Source organism: Pyxicephalus adspersus, chromosome 2 (genome assembly GCF_032062135.1).
Source record: "Pyxicephalus adspersus chromosome 2, UCB_Pads_2.0, whole genome shotgun sequence".
In the NCBI taxonomy this organism is placed as follows: Eukaryota; Metazoa; Chordata; class Amphibia; order Anura; family Pyxicephalidae; genus Pyxicephalus; species Pyxicephalus adspersus.
In genome coordinates this window covers 84,378,525-84,402,518 of record NC_092859.1, presented here as the reverse complement: position 1 = coordinate 84,402,518, position 23,994 = coordinate 84,378,525, and the positions used below count along the sequence as shown (strand labels likewise).

At 39.3% G+C, this 23,994-nt stretch overlaps 1 protein-coding gene across 3 annotated transcripts; it reads left to right on the top strand.

Annotated features, from left to right (window-relative positions):
- The first annotated feature begins 408 nt into the window (after positions 1-408).
- Positions 409-22,767, top strand: USP44 (ubiquitin specific peptidase 44). 3 transcript variants are annotated; one of them, XM_072401276.1, is made up of 6 exons: positions 409-592; positions 4,429-5,920; positions 15,986-16,184; positions 19,420-19,486; positions 19,881-20,086; positions 20,942-22,767. In XM_072401276.1, exons 2-6 carry the CDS (start codon positions 4,439-4,441, stop codon positions 21,118-21,120), a joined length of 2,133 nt encoding a protein of 710 aa, XP_072257377.1. In that variant the 5' UTR covers positions 409-592; positions 4,429-4,438; the 3' UTR covers positions 21,121-22,767. The 3 variants fall into 3 exon arrangements, with proteins under 3 accessions (XP_072257377.1, XP_072257376.1, XP_072257378.1); XM_072401275.1 differs by having other exon boundaries at positions 19,378-19,486; XM_072401277.1 differs by having other exon boundaries at positions 19,378-19,486; positions 19,881-20,095; positions 20,942-21,081.
- Positions 22,768-23,994: the final 1,227 nt, after the last annotated feature.

The following is a 23,994-nucleotide window of genomic DNA, read 5'->3' as shown; positions in this document are numbered from 1 at the left end:
GAGCCCCATTGTCTTGGCCATGCATTTGGTTGCGGATTTTTTGCACAACAATAATATTGGGACCAGGACAACCATAGCCGTCGGATTAGGGTCCTAGCGGGAGATATTCTTAGTTAATGTATTAGGATCAGAGTGTAGTGTATGTTATGTATAACGTCATAAAAAAAATAAACCTTGACAATAATCTCCCTGTTTGTATGTGTGTAGAAGTGTGTGTGTACGTTCTAGCGCTCCCAATCTGAACAGTAGAACACAAGGTTTTACTAGCAGTGTTACAATGCGCCGCATGGATTCTTCTGCCCACAGCTAACATGGTGACTTGTCGCACATCAGGACACGCCCTCTCTCTGTCCTTTGTTCCAATCAGGAACGCGAGCTGTTGTTGCTCAGTCTCAAGCCCCGCCTATCCCCGGCGGCAGAGCTGCTGTGAGCCCGGATTCCCCCTTCTCCACCTCCCTCCTCTCAGCCGTCATCCTCTTCGTCACCGTCGTGAGAGAGAGAGCAGAGCGGCGGGCTGAGTGAAAAGCCCACTTTGTTATTGTTGTCCCCGCTCCGCTTCTCCCTCCCCGGGGAGCAGCAACACGTCTGCACGGTGAGTGTCTGCTTGTGGTCGGACAATGGCACAGATGTCCTAGCTGTATGGGGCCGGGCTGTGTACCGCCTGCTCAGTGCACATGTCACCGGCCAAAGGGGGCCGCCTAATGCCCGGGCTACACCGGAGCCTGGACACCCCATGTCTTATAGAAGGGGCCACACATAGCCTGTGCTGGGGGCCACAGGGGTAGCACACACATAACACAATGCCTGGCCCCTCTATACACTGACCACACACAGCAAACTTGTCACTCATTACATGGTGGGGACCCCTCCATTCCTGGAAACAATCTGCACATGTATGTGTCCGGCACATTGCAGGAACAGCAGAAAACTCCTCATTGTGTAATGTGAATTAGTGTAGTAAATAAAAAGTAGTTTTCTGAAGGACTCCCATCAGTAGTGATCTGTGACTCTTCTTTCCACACTCTGATTCACTTATTTGTCATTCTTCACAATTATATAACAATACATCTAATTTGGTAGATTGTGGTAATTGTATTTCCCATGTGCCTAACCTGCTAATTATATGGAAGAAAAATCAATTCCTTTTTTTGTTACCAGATTTCACCAAGATGGTGAAATAATGATTGTGTTTGGTTAGCAATGGTTTTCATGTTGCTGCTTTGTGTCTCAGGTTGCAGCAATCCCTCTATATAGCAGAGGTGACCCCGGAAAGTGCTGGGGTATGAAATGTCATGTGCTGTCCAATATACAAATACTACATCTGTCTGATGTGATGATACTGAGATATCAGCCTGACATTTCACTCACTAGTATTGTATATAAAGTTACACTTTGCTGCTACTTTGCACTTGGCATGAGATCTTCAGATTATAGTTGATAATGTGTGTTACATTGCCCTATCTTTTGTGTTCTATTATGCTTGGTGTATAGATTCATTGTTTTATCATTAGCTCCTTGGTCAACAAATAGAACTTTTTTTCATTGCCCTAAAAGAGATTGCCAATGTCTTGTGCTGGCCTCAAGTTACAGATCAAAGCAGTGATTTGTTATAAAATTTCAAATCCACTTTTTGAAAATATAGGAAAATAGGTTTAGCATGCTGAAAATGTGGTGATTGAAGATCATATTGTGAATGTGGTGGGTAAACAGAAACATTTCTTTCCCTCTCATGTATGTGTGTGACTTAAATTGTATGAGAGGCCAAAAGCTTTTTTGAGTTTTGGATAGCGTGAGGAAGTGTTAAAAGCTCGGTCATGGTTTTTATTGCCGTCTTTGTTCCTGCTTGGGAAACTTCACCCTCACATTTCTGCTGGTGACCACAGTCTCCGATACATACAGAAAGTTATAGGGATCTAATATTCTAGGCTGGGGGTAAGGGGAAATATTAGTGCCATATGTTTTGGTAGGAAGAAAATTGTCCAAAATTTCCTATCCTTTACTGATTCAATATAAATAAACCTGACATGGGTCGTATCCATTGCCTACCTTATCCAAAATATTAGTTTGGCTTTACATACTTTATTGAAGGATTCTTCAACCCAAAGGCTTTTTTTAGCTGCAAGTCTGGTGGATGTTGTAATCTCCTGGGTTTTAATTTCCTAAGTCCTCCTGGGTGACACCACCTTTTTAAAGTTACTTGCTTTGTTTCTGCCCTTTTTATGGTGTTCTATCTGCTATTGATTTTCTATAGTATAAAGAAACGATCTATATTATCTATACTATTATCTATGTACTATATCAGTAAGTCTAAATTAATGAATGAACATATAAAGTAGAACCCCTGCTAATATCCTTGGAAGCTGTGCTGACATCTACCACCAGAATATTTAGATGGGACCTGTTAAGTAAATTAACTATCCAGCGTTTCTTTATGGGAGACACAATTTCTAAACTCCATACTATTTAATATACCTTCTCTCTAAGAGTGCCAGTAGACAGCTGTATACAAGGACCTCCTTCAATGCACTAGACATGGGGTAAACAAGTTTGGAAATTTCCAAGTAAGAATAAAAGTTTTGCAAATGGTTGTATGTGTTTATAATGGGCCAATCCAATATCTGATTCAATCTGTCAGATCAAGAATGGGAACAAGCAAATTCCACCTTATGTCATTACCCTAGTGTTAGAAATGGCGGCTTCCATTAAAGTGTAGTCCCACTGATGTTTTAGCTTGTGACTGTGTCTGAGAAAGGCCACAGTAAACAAAAAAACAATGATAATGGGTCAGCGTGTCCCATAGGGTTTGCAACAGCAACAAATTATCTTTCACCTAACTATAATCAGGATAGTGATTTCTGGTTGTTTGTATTTAATAAATCTGATATTACAGATATAAACAGTGGTACTTGTACAGGTGTAAATGACTTAGTCTCATAGTCCTGAGAAGCACTAGAATTAGGAGCAGACATCTGTATTATTATGGTACTCTGAGAATAATTGAGAGTCACGTGTTGTATTTTATTGGCTCGGCTGAAAGCTTAGAATACAATAGTTAGCACTACTAGTCAGAAAGGTTAAATGGTTAGTAGTCCTGAAAGTGAAAATGTTATTATGGGGTGGCGAAGTCATTTGTTAACTTTTTATACTTCTTGGAGACAACATTAGGACGATCTGTGGGCTTTACTTCACAGGCTTGTCCTTGTATAGCTACAAGCTGTGCTTTTTATAGTATTTGTACTCGTGCTGTTGTGTTCTTTAAATAAGATAAAAGTAAACAAATATCAAGAAGGATGTAAAAGTCCCTTTTACTGCTAAGGCGGTTGTTCTCTTATAAATTCCATAAAAGACCAGAATAATTTAAGGTAATATAGGTCTTCTGTGTCTGTTGAAAAACAATTTGTTAGGTATGGATTAAACCATTTAAATGTTACTCAGATTTGCTTGTGATCTTCATTGCCAAATAATTGCAGTGAGAAAGAATTTAACAAGTGATTGTGTTAAATTTGTGTTAGTGTAGTAAATCACAAACGTTCATTAAATCCCCTGATGTTGTGAATGTACATGAGTTGTAATATTATACATACATGTATGTTTGGTGATTATTCACACTGAAAAGTAGTAGTGTGTTCTGCTTTTCATTTGTACTATCTTTCCAGAAGCAAATCCAGTTTTAAATAATTCTCCTTGTGCCAGTGTTTGCCCCCAATCTGTGCATGCTGGTTAGTGGTTGTGACAGAAGTATGGACATTTCCCAAAAGAATTCTCCTTTTATTTGGCTAGTGTCATTGTAGCTTACCAATAGTATTAGCTCAGCATTCATTTTTTTTCCCTTGATTTTTGCTGAAATGTTTAAAGCATTGTACTCTTAGTTATGGCATTGCTCATTTATTGGAAAACACTTTACTGAAATATTTTTTTGTTCACAACAAACATACATACTCTGGGAAAACTGCATGATCAGATGTTGATAGACTAGTCTGTACAGCTAATAAATATCAATATCAGCCTTTGTATAGACTTTGTAGTCTCCAGGATAAGTAATGTGAATACCACTTTCACTGTCAGATGACTGGAAATAAAACCACTAGTGGCACAGCGGTCTTTCAGTTCCTCTAATACACTCATTCCACTGTCCAGAAGTATTCTAGTGTGGGTGAAGAATTTATTCCCTATTTTCACATACATATGTTCCGAAACATTTTTTTTTCATGTTCAGTTCTGTTTTTGGGCAACTTCGATAGACATTCATATTATATTAAGCAGTTTTTCATGCTGTAAGGATAGACCTATTCTTGTACATTAGAAGAATCTACAATGAATAAAATATTTAGTTTTGTTATGGACTCGGAATATCATAGCAGCAAACCTAACTACTCTTCGTAGACTCCTCCAATGTGGTTATACTTATCATAATTCTTGTGTTTGCAGGTCAGAATGTATGTGCAAAAAGCCACAGATGAGGTACTCCATAGCTGACCTCAAATTCCAAATATTGAAGATGGATAAATGTAGACATGTAGGTCGACTGCGCCTCGCCCAAGACCACTCAATACTGAACCCTCAGAAGTGGCATTGTGTGGACTGCAACACTACAGAGTCGGTGTGGGCTTGCTTGAGTTGTTCACATGTGGCATGTGGTCGATACATTGAAGAACATGCACTGCAACACTTTCAGGAAAGTAAGCATCCTATAGCACTGGAGGTGAATGAACTCTACGTTTTCTGTTATCTTTGCGATGATTATGTTCTCAATGACAATGCCACTGGTGACCTTAAACTTTTACGTAGCACGTTAAGTGCAATCAAAAGTCAAAACTATGACTGTACAACACGCAGTGGTCGAACACTGCGATCTATGGTAGCTGTGGATGACACTTTTACGTCTCACCAAGGTGCAAAAGCACTGCTCCAGAATGAAGACCTTACCTTTACTGCTCTTTGGCATCGAAGACATGCACTATTGGGGAAAGTGTTTAGGTCTTGGTTTGCTTTGACTCCCAAAGGTAAACAGAGGTTGGAGGAAGAACGCCTCAGGGAAGAGGTTGAACAAAGGAAGGAGGAAGCAAGAAAAAAGCGTCAGATGCTAAAGCACAAATTAAAGCAAGAGATGGAAAGTACTCCGCCACGTAAGAGCTCCCGCTTGCAGGAGCAACTGCAAAAGTTGACATCGCCACCACTGCAGAAAAAGCACCAAAAGCCAGCCCCCACCACAAAACAAAAACCTTCAGGATCTACCTCGGAAGACCCTTGTAAAAAAACGTTAAGTGATTCCCCAGTGAAAAAAAAAACCACTGTGACCCCTGGTGTGACAGGCCTGAGGAACTTGGGGAACACGTGCTATATGAACTCTATTCTTCAGATTTTGAGTCATTTGCATGTTTTCCGGGAATGTTTCATGCAGCTTGACCTAAATCAAACTCAGGAGCTATTAGCAGCTGCAGCCAATGGAAAAACAAGATCATCCAGCCAAATCCCCCCTGCTACAGACTTTGCTAAAATAACAAAAAAGCACAGTAAAGTGGAAAGGCCTTTGGTAAAGCGCCAAAGCTCCTCATCTGGTCTGAGTGGTGGGGCTTCAAAAGGTAGAAATATGGAACTCATTCAACCTAAACCCAGCTCAACGCACATTTCCTTATGCCACGAGTTGCATACGCTCTTCCAAGTTATGTGGTCTGGTAAGTGGGCGCTAGTCTCACCCTTTGCCATGCTTCATTCAGTGTGGAGACTAATCCCAGCCTTTCGTGGTTATGCACAGCAAGATGCTCAGGAATTTTTATGTGAACTTTTGGATAAAGTACAACAGGAACTAGAGACAACCGGGACCAGGTACCCAACCCTAATTCCCAGCTCTCAGAGAAAACTCATCAAACAGGTCCTAAATGTAGTCAACACCATTTTTCATGGGCAGCTTCTCAGTCAGGTATGTAAACTAATTATAGGATGCAATTTGCAATCATAAGGTTGCACAGCTTGCCGGTTATTTTTCATTGTTTTCTTAAATAAAATGCCACAGTTCTATAGTCCTGAAAACAGTTCTCTGTTTTTCCATGACTGTGCCAATGTGACATAGGAACAGTTACCTGGTTTGTTCATATTTTTTGATTGTTCTAACCAGACATAAGCATAGCACTGACCAATGATAAGCATTTTTTAGTTACCACCAGTTAGGTTTGGTGTTCCTAGCAGTAATTGACAAGAGACAAGTGTCTGATGGATTATCCAGGGTCATTTTGCTCTTTTCTCTCAGTCATTTATAAAGGAGTCAAAACCTTCAACTCAGCAGGCATACAAGTCATAAAGAGGATCTAGCAGTTGGTGAGATTTCTTGCTGTTAGATTACACAGTATATTCTCTTGTGTGTTTGGTCAGATCATTAATTGTGGATTGTAAAGGAATACCATTCAGCTGCATTTACTTTAGTTGTGGATCTGACAATTGTTATGCATGCTGGACTCTTAGGGTTCCCTTTTGCTTTTTGGCCTTACATATGCAGAAGGACTGTTTTTTTTTCTTAACTTTTACAGCCCATGAATTTTAATTGTTAACCCTTTTTTTTGACAAAAGGCTGTGTGCACCCCTTTCCTTTGTTATTGAATGGACTCTGGGAAGAAACCTTTTTAGGTGCACTGAAGCATAACAATCAAATCCCATCAAGGGCAGCAGAATCAATGCAAGCGTCCGATCTCCCACATTTCTTTACTACTTCTTGGCATGATACTGAAGCCATGCTGGAGGGATCTTTCATTTGTGCACATTATTTCATTTGCCTTGCACTAACCTCTACAGCAGGTATACTTTAATACAACCAGAGCCCGCCTTTAGTTTAAGCAATGAGGCATCCTTTGTGTAAAAAGCCTGACTTAACTGGATTTGTCTTTATTTAAAGCCCAACTCCATGCATTCTCTCCTGGACTGCAAGGAAAAAATGCCCATTTGGCTAATGGAGAAAGTAAAAGTACAAATACTTACCCGATTTCTTTCTCTTCCGCTGTTCATTGTTCTAGGTTGTGGGCAGGCCTTTGCCGTATTCCATACAATGCAGAACTGCTGATCCTTCATTGTACAGGCCAGGGAGTGAAGTGTAGTGGTATCCTTGGGGCAACTGGTACAGTAAGATTAGGAAGCCTGCAGGAGCAAAAAATAAAGTATTTGTCCATGCTTCTTTCCCCTCTTGCCATATGAGCATGAACACAGTGCAGTGCTAAGAGGATCCCACTACATGGGTACAATAAAAAACAGCCCAGAGTTGTGTTTTATATATGAGCTCTAAGCACAGATAAAATACACTAATAATTTATATATAAATGTATATTTAAATATTTTAAATGTAGTACATACTGCTAGTATTTTTTCTGTCTATATACAAATCTTTCCTAATCCTCTGCACACTGGAAAACAGGCTAAAAGCTGGAGGCACAGTACTGTATTATAAATGATTTAAACCCGACTGAATTGCTGTCATGCTAACATGTTTCAGTCCCAGGTTAAAAGGGGGCTGCATTTCTCCAGTGTGTTGATGCTCATTCTGGGACCAGTTATCTGGAAAGTAACTCCGGAAACTCCTGGCGTTGAATAAAGGTGTCATGTTGTAGCAGGATTGTGTGAGTGATATGGTTGGCTACACAATACTACACAGATTTCTTCACCTCTGTAATTGGATATTTGCTTGAAAGTTTTCCTCAACTGTTTGCAAAGTTTCTGTGAAGGTCATCTTGTAAACATTCAGTGATGTTCTGATATAGAGTATATAATGACTTTCAAAAAGTACCAAGATGTACATTGAAACACAAACGATACATCAGGCAATGGTCCAATGCCAGTGACTCAATAGTAACATATTCATTTTTATCTGTTTTTGTTGTGACTACCAGAATTCTCCCTGCAAATCATTTGTTTTATCTGAGAATCTCATGGGTTATATGCTTAACCATAAGCAGTAAACCAAATTAATGTTTCCAAATGCATGTTGTTTATACCTGCATTATGTGGCTCACCACACTTTATATTTTTAATGTTCACCATGAGGTAAGAGAGGCTGAAATGAATAGTACTTTGGTTAATATGATATACTCCTAGTAGCTCCAGCTATATACAGTGGTCAACCCAGAAATTTTTTTAAGCCGGGTGGGAAGAAATTGTAGGTGGGTGGCAGCCCTGTATTGTGACCAAACTCTTTAGTAACCACCCAAAAACAGCCGGGTGGGTGCTGAAAAGTGCAGGGTGGTGCACCCAGCTATATATATATATATATGTGTATATATATATATATGTGTATATGTTCACTTCTAATATTATATTCATTATGTTCAACTAAAGTTGTGAAATACACATGATGGAGGAGTCCTCTGTTACAGACTTTTGCTTGTGATGGTACTAAAGCCATTTATTACTGGGGATGGAAGGAAGCTTTTTTTTTATATATCCCCTATAAGTGACCTCTGCTAATACAGCTCAACAATTTCTTATATCAGCAACATATCTTGTTATATTTCAGGAAAGTGTATGAACAATAGTTAGCTAGAGGGACAGGGTTGGGTGAGCACTTCTGATCAGATCCCATAAACCAGGTAATCAGTGCTGCTGAATACACCGCTGACTTTTTTTTTTTTTTAGTCATTTTCTGCTATCAGCTCACACATGGTTATGTCTGGGTTATTAGCCTGGACAGTCTGTCATCTGAAATCCACATTTATTTGTACAGGTGTTTTAGGCAGATGGCTGATTTCTGTTTTAAGTTGGAAATCCCCTTTAATTTACTGCTAATCTGCAAAATTTTATTGCATATAGACACATACTATCACATAATCACCAAGCATTTTCTCTTAAATTAACTGTTTGCAGCTCTGAAGAATGTGGCTGGCTGCGGATACGCTTTTTCTTTTCCACACTGAATCACCAATGTAAATGGACTTATTACATTTACTGATCACCTTAAGGAGTTTCTCCCTTAAACATTGGTGCACTAATTGACTAGTAAATACTAACTTGCTAGGACTTGTTGGATCACAAGTACTTACCTTTTTTGGCACACATAAATTAATCAACTACCAATATATCATACATCATATGAGATCTCTCTATCAAGTTAACCAATCCATGTAATAGGATTGGACATTATTTCATCTCTCAACATTGGTTGGGTGGTATCATATACAACTTGGACAACTATAACATAGTCACACAATTGCATAATGGAAGGAGAACTATAATACCCAATTGGACTCTATGATTAATTGAATTTCAAAATTCCGCAATCCAGAGCCATCTTTACTTTGCTATCTTCATGTTGTCACTGCTGACAATTTCACCTTTTTACCTTGGATTTTTTCTTTTCCCATTCTTATATACATTCACATATTGTCACTTGTATGATTTACCCTAAATGCCTAAATAATTCATATATTTTGTAATATCAAATTATAAAGCAAACACCTGTTCAACAAAAACAACCATATTTTGTTTTTCAAAAAATCTTTTTAATATACCAATAAAAGTTCCAAATATTAGAGCCAATAAAAGCTTGTTCTTTTCTTTCTCTTTTTTCTTCATTACCAATCCCAGGCTTGGCAAGATAGAATCACTGAAAAATTCTTTAGTGAGCAAATGGTAGGTTGAATATAAGAAGACTGAGGGAAATATCAGGAATATGTGGATGATATTGCAGAGAGAGCCATTTTCTGTGTATTACCCAGATAAACAATACATCTGATACTTGTATATGTCAATCACCCTGTCTGCTGCAGAAAGTGTTTCCTGGATATACTTTGTCGGTGACCAATGCCTGTCTTCACTATGTGCTCCGATATTATTGCTAAATAGTTGCAGTTCTGCTTTTTCAGGGTAAGGGTTGTGGGTTTAAAAAAAAAAAAAAAGCTGAATAATTATCATTTACATTTTGATGTTTTGTATGCCTCTCGTTTTAGTAATACAGTCATCACAAACGTGTTTGATCTCTGCATGGGACTGGGCCTCATACATAAAAATGTCTACACTTTTGTCCTGGATCCAAAAATAGTGAAAAGCAGGTCACTATTTGCCACATATTCTTCTAGGTGATGAAGAAGAGATGCACTTTCACCAGGATTTTGTTGGAGCCAAATTCGCACACACTGTCATGTTTATATTGAATCTATTGAAAAGATTGATCAGTGTATGGCGAGCATTGTTCTGATTCAGACCAAGGAGTCTGATAAGTAATCAGGCAGTCCTGGCTTGTTTACTGTGTTTAACTTCTTTAAAAAAGGAAATTTTACAAAACCATCTCATTTAAAGTGTATCTGAATCCAAGAATATAATTTATTGCCACTTACTTTTTTTTTATTTTTTTTTACCAGGATGACACTCACTGAGGCTGCAGGGTGTACAGGACATAGGCATACATTGAGTTTCTGGAAGAATTTTTTTTTTTTTTGTACGTACTTACCAGATGTAAGAAAGCATATTCACACATTCATGGTTATATTTAACAGTTAAAAATAAACAAAAGAATTTCCAGCTAAGAGCTGGAACTAGAAGAAAACCTGTGCAGGGTTTAAGTTACAGAAGATGTGAAAGTGGGGTAGAAAGTAGGTACCAGGAGGAGTAATAATAAACAGCTGATGGAACCAAACTCTAGCCAAAAATAACAAGACTATGGTGACTAACCAAATAAAAAAATGACAAATCCAGCTTTTGCTGCAGTATTGTTTAAAAATACAAGTAATGATTCCCCATATAGCCGTGGTTGCCATGAAGTTATTGCTCTTGTGTCCAGTGCATGTGTACCTGGAACACTGTTGGGGGAATCGAACTGGTTTGGTGCACCCACCTGTCTATGGGCACAGGGTATGTCTTTCTATTATATGGATGAATGAGGACAAGGCATTGGATGAGAAAGCATTTAGCAAAAAAAAAAATCTATTGTATGGGGTTATGTGGTATGAGTGGTAAAGAATCAGCTAATGCTGTAAAACACAGATTTGGCTTACAGCAACAAAAATCTTTTTATTTTATGTAGTCAATTAAATCTTATTGGCTGATGTAGAAATAGCATCACTATTCAGTTTCTTCAGCATCTCCCACCATCAAGAATTTTGCTTATATGTGGCTAGCTGTGTGATATATTATTCATTGCTATGTTTTTAACAACATATGCAGGACATACAGACCCAGCGAAAAGAATATTTAGGTTTGTCCAGATCGGCTGTTCTCAGGTGTCTAACGGCCTGCCAGCTACTACTTACCACAGCTGGCTCTGTCACAGATCCCCGCAGGACCAGAGCATCTCTGCCCTCTTCAGTGTCACCCACCTTGCATTCCATTGCTGCCAGCATCAACTCTGCTCAGGGATCCCAGTCCCTGCTCACTTCCTGGTCTAGGTCATATGACTGTCAGCTGCCCATTTACCTCAGAGGGCTAGTGTTCTGTAGATGCACTCCACCTGCTCGCAGGCTTGTGAACACCACCTGAAACTGCCTCTTTGCCTGCACTCCCTCTGGTGGTTGGTTGAGAGTCTGCAGATCACATGGCTGCCATCCATCGTATGACCTTCCCCTAAGAGAATGGCAACAGAAAGTTGCCTGAACAAGGAGTAGTTCTTGGCTTTGTTCCCAGGTTCCTGTTGTTCCTGTCTGTGTCTCCTGTTACTGATTCTCCTGTGTACCAACCCCGGCTTTGACCCTTGACTACTCCTGATCACCTCTTGCCCTGACCTTTGGCATTTTTTCACTACTCCTGTTTGCCGCCTGCTCTGACATCTGGCTTGTCTGACCACGCTCTATTTCTGTCTGTCAGTAGTAACTGGCCTGTGCATGCACGAGGGCCGCCACCTGGCGACAGCCTGCAGGGTAACATCCTCACCTCTGGAGAAGACCAGGCTGTTGCTTAGTCCCTGTGCCCCGTGCACGTCTCCGCCAGCACGAGGGGTCCACCATCCTGCCCTGTGGCACCATAACACCTTCTGAATGTTGTAATGGATGGTTGGCGTGCTTTCTTTGGTCACCCCAGTGACTTTTTCTGTAAGGCCAGATGTTGCAAGCATCGTGTAGGCACAATTGTGAAGCAGTAACTAAAACACATCATAGCCACCCAGGAACAGCAATTTGAATAGGCCTATGTACAATAGGTGCAGGACCTGGCGCAGACTTATTTTGTTTAAAGACCGAGCAGGGCAACTCCGCCTTTAAACAAAATCACAGAAGCAAAGCAGCAGGCAGGTAAGTATATATCCAGGCAAGTAATATGAAAATGGTTGGAAACCAATTTCACTAACCTCAAAGTAAAAAAAAATAAAACATTGTTTTTTGTTTCCATTTTGAGTGATGAATAAAGGTTAGGGTATGTAAACATTAAGTTATTGGTGTTACAATATAAAAAAAAAAACCACTGCAACCTACAGGAGCCTAGCCAAACCATTACCAACCAACTGCATTTTGTGAGCGACAGAGTATCATATGGCGATATATAAAATATTTACATTTTGATAATTTCAGATCCTGAGTGGAAGGAATGAAGCGCTATGAAAAGTGTGAGGGTTTTAGCATTGGACGCAGTTCTGTCGCTCCCAGAACGCTACCTACAGGACTAGGTGTGGCTTCAGTATCCAGCTACAAACATGTGAATCAACAGTGAACATGCCATTTTATTCCACATGGTAAAAGCAGGTACAGCCTATGTGAGGGTGACAACACTGCTCTGAATTCAGGAGCAGTGCATTATTGTTGTCACACTATCACAGAAAGGTGCATTAGGGGGATGTCACTGGCACACGCAACTGGTTATTGTGAGATTTTTGAAGGCTGTAGTACTACTAAATGTTAATTATGTTTTAGTAATTGAGCAATACTTTAATAAAACTTGATTATTTTTAAAGTGTATGTGGGAGCAAAATGAAAAATTAACAATACATGAACATCTCCCCAAATTTTATCCCTTTGAATGTGATCAGTATTTACAGATCTTTTTCTTCTGCAGAAAGTGGAGCAACAGACTGATAAATTAACCTTCTATCCCTGCTTTCTCCTCTTATTCGGATGCTTCTTGCATTGCAGTAGAAATGATTGGCTCCTTGTGTTGCTTTTCCTTCAGTTAATAAAGAAATATGTAGGATGCCATTGCTGGCCTCTGCTTATACAGTTGCCTGACTATCTAATACTTCGGAACACTGAGACTAAACCTCGTCTCGGCCACTGTCCTGTACCAACCATTCAGTCTGGGAGTCAGGGAACATGCAGCTTCCACTAAAGGATTTCAAAAGAAGCAATTTTATTACTTCATGGATGATTCCCTATAACTTTGGCTAATTACTGTGTAATAACTGACTGCACCGGGCACTAAATATTTCACGGCTGACGAAAAAATTTCTACCTAGAACCAGATAGGGGATACAAACATGGCAGTGAATATACTGATTATTTATTTTAATGCTTGCAAAAATATTTAGGCTGGTGCCACTGTAGTATCTTCCCTGGTTTTGTTTTGAATTCTGAACCTTTGTTATTTTTATATTTGTGAGCAAATTGTTATCGACTATCCAAAGGATTGTGAGGTCAGGGTCTTCTGTGCAAAGTCTTTTTAAGGATGGAGTGATTTCATGTGCACACACCTGTCTCTACCGCTTCCATTTTGACTGACCGTGTGCTGGGTCCCCTCCTTTTTCGTTGTCATCAGAGGTGTCCATTTTCCTTCTAGTCACTTCTTGGTAATCTGCTCAAGGAGGAGCAGCAGCAGCTGTTATGCAAGTCAGATAAGTGCACTTCAGCCTGAAAGTGCTGTAGGTCAGCTGTTTTCATGCGGCATAGATTACACTTATAACAACACTGTAGACTATATTTCCTGTAGAGGTAAAACAGAGCTGTACATGTTTGCAACAGTTTTAAATGGAATATGGTTTGGTTTTGTGTGTCCACCAAAAGGCAGGCTGTAGAGGCGGACTTTGTATGGTAACCATCATTGAATCCTTGCTAACAGGTTTTTGCTTTATTGATTATCAATTTCTTGATTATTTTAGGTGGATTTTTTTTTAAGGAAAAACAATGCAGCTTCAACATGTTGCCATTGGGATCTTAAACACAATCACATTTTTAGTCCTTTTTTTCATCTTTTTGGTAAACAATCTTTAGGGAGCAATGGTCACAAAAGGACAATGCAGCCTTCCACCTTCCAGATGCATTGTGGCAGATTGGAATCCTTTATAAGATTGCATAGCAGGATCCCAATTTTTTCCACTAAAGTTTATTGAAATAACACAAAATCCAATAGCATGGAGTGGGAATTATGCATGAATGATTTTATTAAATATTTACCAATATTAAACAATACAATATTTAGGGCAGGTTTACACCTATCTCAAAATTCGAGCCATGAGCTATCATCTAAAAGTTGATGGAAACACATCTGAAGACTTTTTTTCTGGATACATTGGGGAAAGGTTAAACCTTTGTGGGAAGATTCACAGCTAGGTTTGCACTGGTGACCACTGGTTTACATCACCAAATAGATAGTGATGAATTATTCAATAAACTGACAAAACAAGAAATCTTTTAATGGGGTCATTTGGTTTCCGACAACTGCTAGGTCAACTCGCTAAAGAGCACTGCATTTCTAACATTATCAGTAGATAATTTCTGTACTTTAGAAGGTTATTTCTGTGTATATGTTGCCTAATGCAGCCGACTCATCTAAGAAAGCATGTTTGTGGGTTCAGTCATCCTTTACCTCTATCTTCCTGAATCTTTTAGGATTTACTCCTAATCTAGAATTATGTTCTGCAAACATGTTTTGTAAACAACCTGAATTTTTGACATCCATTTTCCTTAATTTTTTAATTGTCCTTAAATGGATTTCTAGCAGTGTCAGCTACCTTTCCTATATGACCAGTACCTAGAATTATTTATCTTCATCTTTGGAAAGGAAGGGGGGGTGCTCAAATTAATATATAGTATATACTTAACAGTTTAAATCTGTCTTGCTGTATTTGTTCACTTACACTTTTGCACCCCAATATGAGATTTCTTGCAAAACTTGTGTTTTCTAGAGCACATAGGTCATCATTTTGACTTTACAACCATTACATAGCTGATTGCTCTCCTTTACAGACATTGCTAAACAATTATTCCTACTCATAGCCTTTTTTATTGGAATAAATGTACATCCTTTCACACAGAAGCCAGGAGACTTTTGTTAAAGAGGTTGTGTCTTGAGCGGTACACAGAGTTGATATTTTGTAGGTAGAGAGGTACATGAAAGATTAAAGCTACACTCTGGTCTCTTGTTAGATCCCAGACTGGAGCTGAAGGCTCCTTTCAAATGTAACTCTACTCAACCCCATTCTGTTTGTTCACTCAAAATCAAATACTTAGGCCAAGATTAAGATGACAACCCTGGATCGAAATCATTTGGCTGTGCTTTTCTGCTCACACTCTTGTCAGACCCCTCTCTGGTGCCATAACTACAAGCCTGTAAGACTTTTCCCTTCGTTGGTAATGGAAGGCTAAAGCCTCTCCTCTACACCTTACAACCTTGATGGATGGATGCAATAGCGCCCCCTGTAGGATATACTAAATACAACACAAACCATCTATAAATATCAATATTGAATATGCATCATACTTTTACCTGAGGATACAGAGTATTAACCCGACCAACGTTTTCAATCTTCACCTAATCACATATATCACTATGCATGTCTGTGTCTTTTTTGATTTCCTATTGACCGTTTGTACAATACTGTTTTCCTGAAGAAGCTGCTGGAGCTCTCCCTCTAAACAGGATATGGCCTAGCCATGCATAAAATGTTGCTTATAGATACTTTAACATTTAAATACAAAAGAGAGCACCTTGTATTATGTCAAAAATATTGTTACACCACCCAGACTATATTGATTTATGCTTTATTGACTACTTTTGATCTTTTAAAATACATTCTGTTGTTTAGCTCTGTTTCATTCCTTTTTTAAATTATGTGACTACAACTTGATAAACCAATATACATCACAATTTTGTTCAGGTCACCTGTCTTGCCTGTGACAACAAGTCCAATACAGTGGAGCCATTTTGGGACTTATCCTTGGAGTTTCCTGAGAGATATCATTGCAATGGGAAAGAGAGCGCCTCCCAGCGACCCTGCATGCTGACCGAGATGCTGGCGAAATTCACAGAGACTGAGGCTTTAGAGGGGAAGATCTACGCCTGTGATGAGTGCAACAGTGAGTAGATGCAGTATGTATTCTCAAGGATATTCTGTTCTACCAATCTTACATTTGTCATGTCTTTTGACAAAGTATTTTGCAGCATGTACATTGTATGTGTTGAGACCTAATATTTTAGGTATGGTATATCCACAAGTGAGCCTGTTCTTTAGAACTGGGAAGAATCTGTTCAGTCTAAAGGCCAAGCCCATGTTTATCCTACGGGACCTTCCCATCTGTTGTCAGCATTTTTCCAACAAGTAATACTGTCCTTAATACTTTCCTGAACCATGGGTCTCCAAGGGTAACTATGTGGTCCACTGGTGTTGTCCAGCCTGTCACATCCTTCACATCGAGGATCGCTGTTGCCTCTGGTTTATTTAAGTTAATCTCTAAAGGAGTAGTAGGAGTAGGACTCCTAGGGCATGTTGAGACCTGCTGTAAAATCGAAACGATTTGTAGTGTTTTTAACATCAGACATTTTTGATGCCTGCAAACTTCCCCCCAGTGCCTAGGACAGGAAGTTGCACTCCACGCCTCTTCCCCTATAGAGTGACAACAATGTCTGCAAAGGTGGACACAGCAGAGCTGATCATTTAAATCCATTTTGGTCCTGAGGTGTGGGACACTAATGATGCATCATACTCATATTCTGGGAGAAAAGCAAAAACATGGATGGAGATTTTGGAGCATTTTATCCCAACAGCAAAGGAGGAGACAGAAGCCTGGTGTTAACAAAAGGGTGAGTGGGTCATGATTTTTATGGAGGGTTTAGTCCTTTTGCTGTGGCAGCAAGGAGTGTTTCAGATTTACTAGATCTACCCCAAGGGCTGCCAGGTGCATTGCTAGCCCAGATGTGGTTGGAAAGGCAGCCAGGTGCATTGATGGACCAAATGCAGCAACAAACAGCTAGGTGCCTTGATAGCCCAGATGGGAAGCAAAGGGTAGCCAGGTGAATTGCTTGCCCAGGTGTGGTTGGAAGGGCAGCCCAGGGGCATTGGTAGTCCAGATAAGGAACAAAAAACAGCTAGGTGCATTGGTAGTCCAGTTTAGAATCAAAGGGCAGCGATTTGCATTTGTAGCTCTGATGAAAAACAAAAAGCAGCCAGGTGCATTAGTAGCTCAGATGTGGTTAGAAAGACAGTCAGGTGCCAGGGCTTATTTGATATCTGGATGCCCCGCTTATTAAGTGGGTCTGATGTCTGCCCACCAACACCCTGGGAATGAGTAGAGGAAGTAAAGAGCAGTAAATATCATTCACTAGAAACTTTAACCTTTTGCAAAAGCCTGAAATCTTTCCAGAACGCCTGACTCCGCAGAGCAGGCAGTTAGAAGCAGTAAACGCTGCATTTTGCTAAAGCAGGTCAAAACACATAGCCTTACTCCTGCATGTCATACAGGGCAGATGTTAGTCTCGGTTCGGAGAGGAGTTGAGGCCTGGGTACAAAGGAATTTATTTGAAGACGGGACTAAGGGCTTGCAATTGCTGATCAGCCCCAATAACACTTCTAGGAAAGGTCAGATTTACTACACTGATGTCAGGCCAAGGAGAGGGGAGAACTTCTGTCAGGTTTTACTGCTGTCCATGACTACAATGTGTAATACCCCTTCCTTTCCTGGTAACACTTTTTCCCACTTTACCCAAAACTAAAAACACTTTTGGGCTTGAGTCTCGCTTTTGAGTTGCTGAGCTCTGTAAACTGCATTCTTTCAGCAACACAGCTGAGGAAAAAATATACAAAGCATGGAGACCTAGTCAGTGAAAGTGTGAATACAAAATATTCAGGTGCATGGTATTGTTATTTATATACATATATATGCATTTTTGCCTATAACAAATAAAAGCATACTAAGCCATTACCCATTCATTTTAGGATCGCTGTTGTGATAAAGAATTTATAATAAGTTATAAAGCATCATCCTGCTGTGGCTTTTTCTACCAGAAGAACATTTAATATGTTCTACATGATTCCTAAAGCTGCTAATAGAAATTCTCTCTTCTTTACACATTAAAACTGTCTGTAATTACATGCAAAGGTCATTTCAGGCACCATCCTGGCATTTACCATTGTGCAAAAAATAAGCCTTTGACATGTACCAGCAGCTGAAAGGATTGGATTTATAGCTGTGTAATGAAATGGCATTAGAGACTTCAATGAGGAGATCTTAGTTGCATGTTCTGTAGCTTTTACACTATTTCTCTGCTTTTGTTACATTACCCAGTGTTTAACCCAGAAATATTTTTAAGCCAGGTGGGAAGAAATTGTAGGCGGGTTGCAGCCCCTGTATTATGACCCAACTAATCAGTAACCACCCAAAAACAGCCGGGTGGTTACTAAAAAGTGCCAGGGGGTGCACCCAGCTAAAAGGGGCTGGGGAGAACACTGTTACCTCTGCAATATAGCTGCACTTTTCAAGTTTAGTCAACTATAAACTTATGACACACTAGCTGTAAGGTAATAACATAGTATACCTGGCATCCTCCACAATGTACATTTACACTGCTATGAACAGATTGTGGGTGCATCTGGTTTACATTTTTATGCATCCCCAATGCGGCAACATACATTGTCCTTTGGTCAAAACATTCAAACCAGCGACAGGTGCAGTAAATAACATTGATTGCTCTATTACAATAGGATTTTACCAGAGCCAAATTGTGACAGGTAGACCTCTAAAACAGCAAGTCATTTAGAGTGTTCACATTATACAACGGTTAGTACACATCAAAATTGGTCCAGGGTATGAAAGCTGGTAAAGGGATCATGGGTGCCCCATGGGTCATTGTAAGAGGGGGGAGGATAGTCTTTTTTTGATCCCAAAGAAAACAGTTACAGTTACATGGAGGATAGTCCTGTCAGAATTTTATAGCAAGTAGGCAGACCTGGCATCTCAGGTGCTGAGTTTTTATGGAGAGCATTAGAAAAAAATTTGAAAGTTAACTTTTTGAAGTAGAGGTTTTGCAGTGGATTAACCCGTTTCATTCCCTATTCTAGTCATTACTTTTTGGTATTACATTAGATATTATTAGAATATGTATTCCAAACTGTTCCTTGCAGTGTTTTGAAGTTAACGATAAAAAAAGGTGGGGAAACGGTGTAAAAGGTAAAGCTATAAACTCGGCTTAGAAATGTTTATGCTCTTGGCACAGTATTTGTTTTTTGTGGATTGATCACAATTCCACTAACCATTTCTTTGTTGATATATTCAGCCAAACGCAGGAAGTTCTCATCCAAACCTGTCATCCTTACAGAAGCTCAGAAACAGCTGATGGTGTGTCGACTACCTCAAGTCTTGCGTCTCCATTTGAAGAGATTCAGGTAATGATATACCCATGTTCTGAGTAAAACTGGGACAGCTAGGGCCCTTACTTGCACTGTTCTCCTGATGTTTGGGAGAAACATATATTTGGCTAATATACAGAGAGAGATTATCTGAGGGTAGGTTTCTAGCTGTTGGGGGGGAAGAGGGTTTATTATTGAAAATGGTTGCATAGTGTGGAATAGCTATTTTGAAAGGCAGATTGCAAAGAACCTGTATGCTCTTAAAAGGAAAAAACATTAGAAACTTTAACCTATTAGTAAAATACACTATAACCCTTAATCTGATCTCTAATGTGCTTCCAAAGTGCACACTACCCTTGTCAGAAACTGGAACAATCCATATCTAAACATAACTGTCTTATGATTTTCTTTCTTTCCTTTTCATTTTCAGGTGGTCTGGTCGTAATCATCGTGAGAAAATTGGTGTACACGTTCAGTTTGACCAGTTGCTAAACATGAAGCCGTATTGTTGTAGAGAATCCACTATAGCCCTAAAAGCTGACAACTTCCTCTATGACCTCTCTGCTGTGGTGATGCATCACGGGAAAGGATTTGGTTCTGGACATTATACAGCTTTCTGCTACAACCCGGAAGGAGGTAAATGATGTCAGTATGAATATAATAACTTGTATTGCCTTACGAGTAAATATAAAAAAAAAAAAAAAGCCGGGCTTATTTAATAAGAATACTATCAGTAGCATGTTTATAATTCTGTTCTATCCTCAGAGGCACTATGTCATCAGACCAGACCTTAATGCTTTATTAACACTGATACCCCTTTGGGGGTTATTTTAACTTTTTTAAGAGTAGGAAGCAAGGGAGGAAAAATGAAAAAACCCGACAGGTCTTGTGTGTCAGATTTTTCCTCATGTTACTTTTACCCTGACCGCTGTATCCATTGTAATTGACAGCACTGAGGTTGTGAGAATTGCTCTACAACATTTGTCCCCAACCTTTTGCACCTCGCGGACCACCAAATGCACGGACTCTGAACTGTGCGGGGAGCCATGTGTCACTCAAAGAGGAAGAAACTTCCCCCCAGAGTGACATCATGATGCCAGAACCTGCCCACTCTCCCATCACAGGTCTGAGCCTGCAAATGGAGAGTGGGCAAGCTGTTTTAAATTTTATTTAAATTTGAATGCTGTTTGGCAGGACTGAAGAGGAAATTTAGATGTAGAATATTCTTCTTATTCGCACTTTGTTTACAACATTTTACTTTTGCTGTAGTGGGTCTCTAACTCATTACCACAGAATGCAATGTCCTTCTTTATCTGTCTATCTCTCATCTGTGATGCCTTTATTTGATTCATTGTCACTGGTGGGATCAGAACAGAAGTACGATGCTATTGGATAACTGTGTAAACAGAAAAAAATGCCAGTAGTACATGAGTGCACATCTATAATGTTAACCCCTTGCTTTAACAAATGTTACCCTTAACTTTCCTTTAGGATTCTGGGTACACTGCAATGACTCAAAGTTGCACACATGCACAGTGGAAGAAGTCTGCAAGGCACAAGCTTACATCCTGTTCTACACACAACGGGTCACTCAGGAGAATGGACACTTGTCTGTCAAGCTTTCAGGTCATGGCGCTCCTTCTTGTAGCCCACCGTCCACTCCTTGCTGAAACCATGTGTTCCCATGAAAAACTGAAACCCTGATGGCAGCTTCTGATCTCGGTTCTTGGGTTGGTTGTCACGTCTGCTTGTGTACAGTATACATTTTTTTCAGTACAACCAGCACAGGCTACAGTTGTTGCCGGTCAAAGTATTGAATGTTACTGTATAAAGTAAAAAAATGAAGGTAAGCTCACAAAACTGACCACTGTTCAGTAGGATCCAACAAAAAAAAAAAAAAAAACTATCACACACTTGACAAAAATGCTGAGTCCAGGTTAATTAAAGAAGTCAATAGCAGATGGTAAACATACTCTCGTATAAGGTAGGAAGCATGTGGTGTCAAAATTTAAAACATGTTATTGAAAGCCAAGAACAATAACCATTGAGTTGTGATTTGTATGGTTTACATAAAAACAATCTGCTAACTTCTGGGTGTCACTGCAACGACAGCCTCTGTATTTCTGTCAGTACAGGTTTCCAGTTGTCTAGGCCTTGTGTAGATGGGCTAATGCAGCCTGCTTGCATTTGAGATACTACAAAGTTGTTTTGTCTTAAACTGTTTGAAGGTGCTTTTACATTTCCATTGACAAGTATGAGATAATAGTTCTGACAGTAATAACGAAATATGCACAAGCTATTTGTGGCATTATGGATATTAAACAATTCACTGTAGATTGGATCTTTCAGACCTTTTTAGTAATGGGGTGTGTTGCTTAGTCAATTGGCAGGGTTGCTCTGTGGACAAGAGCATCTCCTGAACCTACTGTACAGGTGTCTGCACTTGTTCTCATAAGTCATTTGGCACGTACCCGGAATGAACCTGGAAGCAGCATTTGATCAAAAAACTCACATAATCATATACATGTTAAAAAGGTGGGAAATGAACAAGACAAGGCCTGCTTATGTAATCAGGCAGAATCTTTCCTTATTTCTTGTTGCCCTAGTGCAGGCTGTAGCAGACATGTCATCCTAAACACTTGTTTAAGAACCACAAGTGAAAGAATGTGACTGTTTCTCAATATTTGTGTACAGTATGTTTATACTATTTTGTATGAAATTAAGCACTCAAAGCCAGAATAAAACCATGGTAACATTTTGTATATTGGCAATGTATAACTTTAAAACATTTTTTTATCAAACTATATTTTTGCTGTTCCCATGTAAATTGTATAGTTCTAACCTCAGGTTGATTTTTGACTTTGTGATTTCCTGATGTCATTTTATTGTTTTAGATTTTTTTTCCATTTTAATACATCATGCATTGTATTTTTACAATAATCGTCCTCTTGCTTGTTTTTACCTTCTACAGTTAACCCAGAAATTTAGATCCCATTAGTGTAAGAAAAATAAATTGTATATAGGCATGGTTTACAAAAAGGTCAGTCTGTGCAAAATGTGATGTTTGGTGGGCTAAATCACCTATAGGATTATATCTTGCTAAAATTCAGATTTGCCTGAAACACAGAAATATTTCTTGTCAATCCAGTAGAAAGCTTGCAAACACACTGCCCTGTAAACATAGGTGTTACAGATTTTAGGCATTGTGAGTCCCTACAAAAATAAATTGTTGCATGGGTTGTTTTATCTACTGGCATCCATCTAAAGTAGAAGTACTAGGTTTGTTCAGACTGCTTAAAGATTTTTGTTGTTACAGTATAGTTGTTTTGTTAAGTTCTTTTAAAAACAGCCTTTTTGGTATTACAGAAAAGTTTACCATTAATAATCTCTGTAATTTGCCCATACATCACTGAAAATGTGATTTATCACTTCATTTTGCCTTATGCATCATTTAAACCCACTGCTGAGTATAACTTTTTACGTGGCCCTGTTGGGCGGGTTTTTTTTTTTTTGTTTTTTTTTATCCAACAGGTATTTTTTTAGTATAATCCTTTAAGGCAACTGCTTTCCAAACATTCTAGTTGCTTGCCAATTATAATGCTCCTGTGACTCCATACATGTATCAAAGGACGCCACAAACTCAACTCCTAATCATACTTGTCACTTTTGATTTTTTGTCACTTTTTGCTTTACATAAAAGGGTAGACAACCCTTTTATGTAAAGAAAAAATTATCATTAAAAAAAAAAAGAGCACTGAGCCTGCTGGAATATCCCAGGAGACTTAGCTGCTCCTCTGGGCACAGAAAGGGCTTTTTCCCTACACTGGTAGAAAAAAGCAATTTCAGTGCACCTTTTTTCACCTTTACAGCAGGCCATTTCACTCGAATGCACAGTGAAATTGGGTGACATAGCCAGAAGAAGATGGCTGTACCCGGTGCTTCCTCTGCATGGAGAATAACAAAACGGCACAGGAATCGAGGACATCTTCAGAGGGATCAAGGGATCTGTGGAATTAAAGGCAAGTTATTTTGCTTTAAACTTACTTTATGGGTGTAGATAAATACCTTATTTTGTGCGAAAATCTAACAAGAAAACTGAAAATAGGCATATGGCCATAGTAATGTCACAATCTATGTTTATATATGGGTTACACTTTTGGCTGAGAATCTGTTACAGACATTGTGGTCCCGAGAAAGGGAGTGATAGGAGAAAGACTTTGAATAGAATGAAAATGCTGGGCATTCAGAACTATATAGTTCCTAACAATGGATGAATACAATCATCTTTATACCATGAAACCAGCCCAGGTATGAATATAAATCTGGATTTTACACCACACATCCTCGAGGTCACCGCCTAACAAGCATCCTGTTAATGATGGCTATTCTAAGTGTATAGAAAGTGCATACCCAACAAACACCCTGCACAATTTCACAATATCGGGTCTGGCGACAGGGGTTTTTAGTAAACAAACCTATTCACACAATTTCAAGCATGCAAGGTGAGGTCAGTGGTGACACAATATTTCACAACTTAATCATAT

What these genes read in the sequence shown, in the direction of transcription:
- USP44 (XM_072401275.1), top strand. Translation starts at nt 4,439, where the DNA reads ATGTGCAAAAAGCCACAGATGAGGTACTCCATAGCTGACCTCAAATTC. An exon ending in ATGGGCAGCTTCTCAGTCAG is followed by an intron (nt 5,921 to 15,985) that starts GTATGTAAACTA and finishes AATTTTGTTCAG; the next exon opens with GTCACCTGTCTTGCCTGTGA. An exon ending in CTCCATTTGAAGAGATTCAG is followed by an intron (nt 19,487 to 19,880) that starts GTAATGATATAC and finishes TTTCATTTTCAG; the next exon opens with GTGGTCTGGTCGTAATCATC.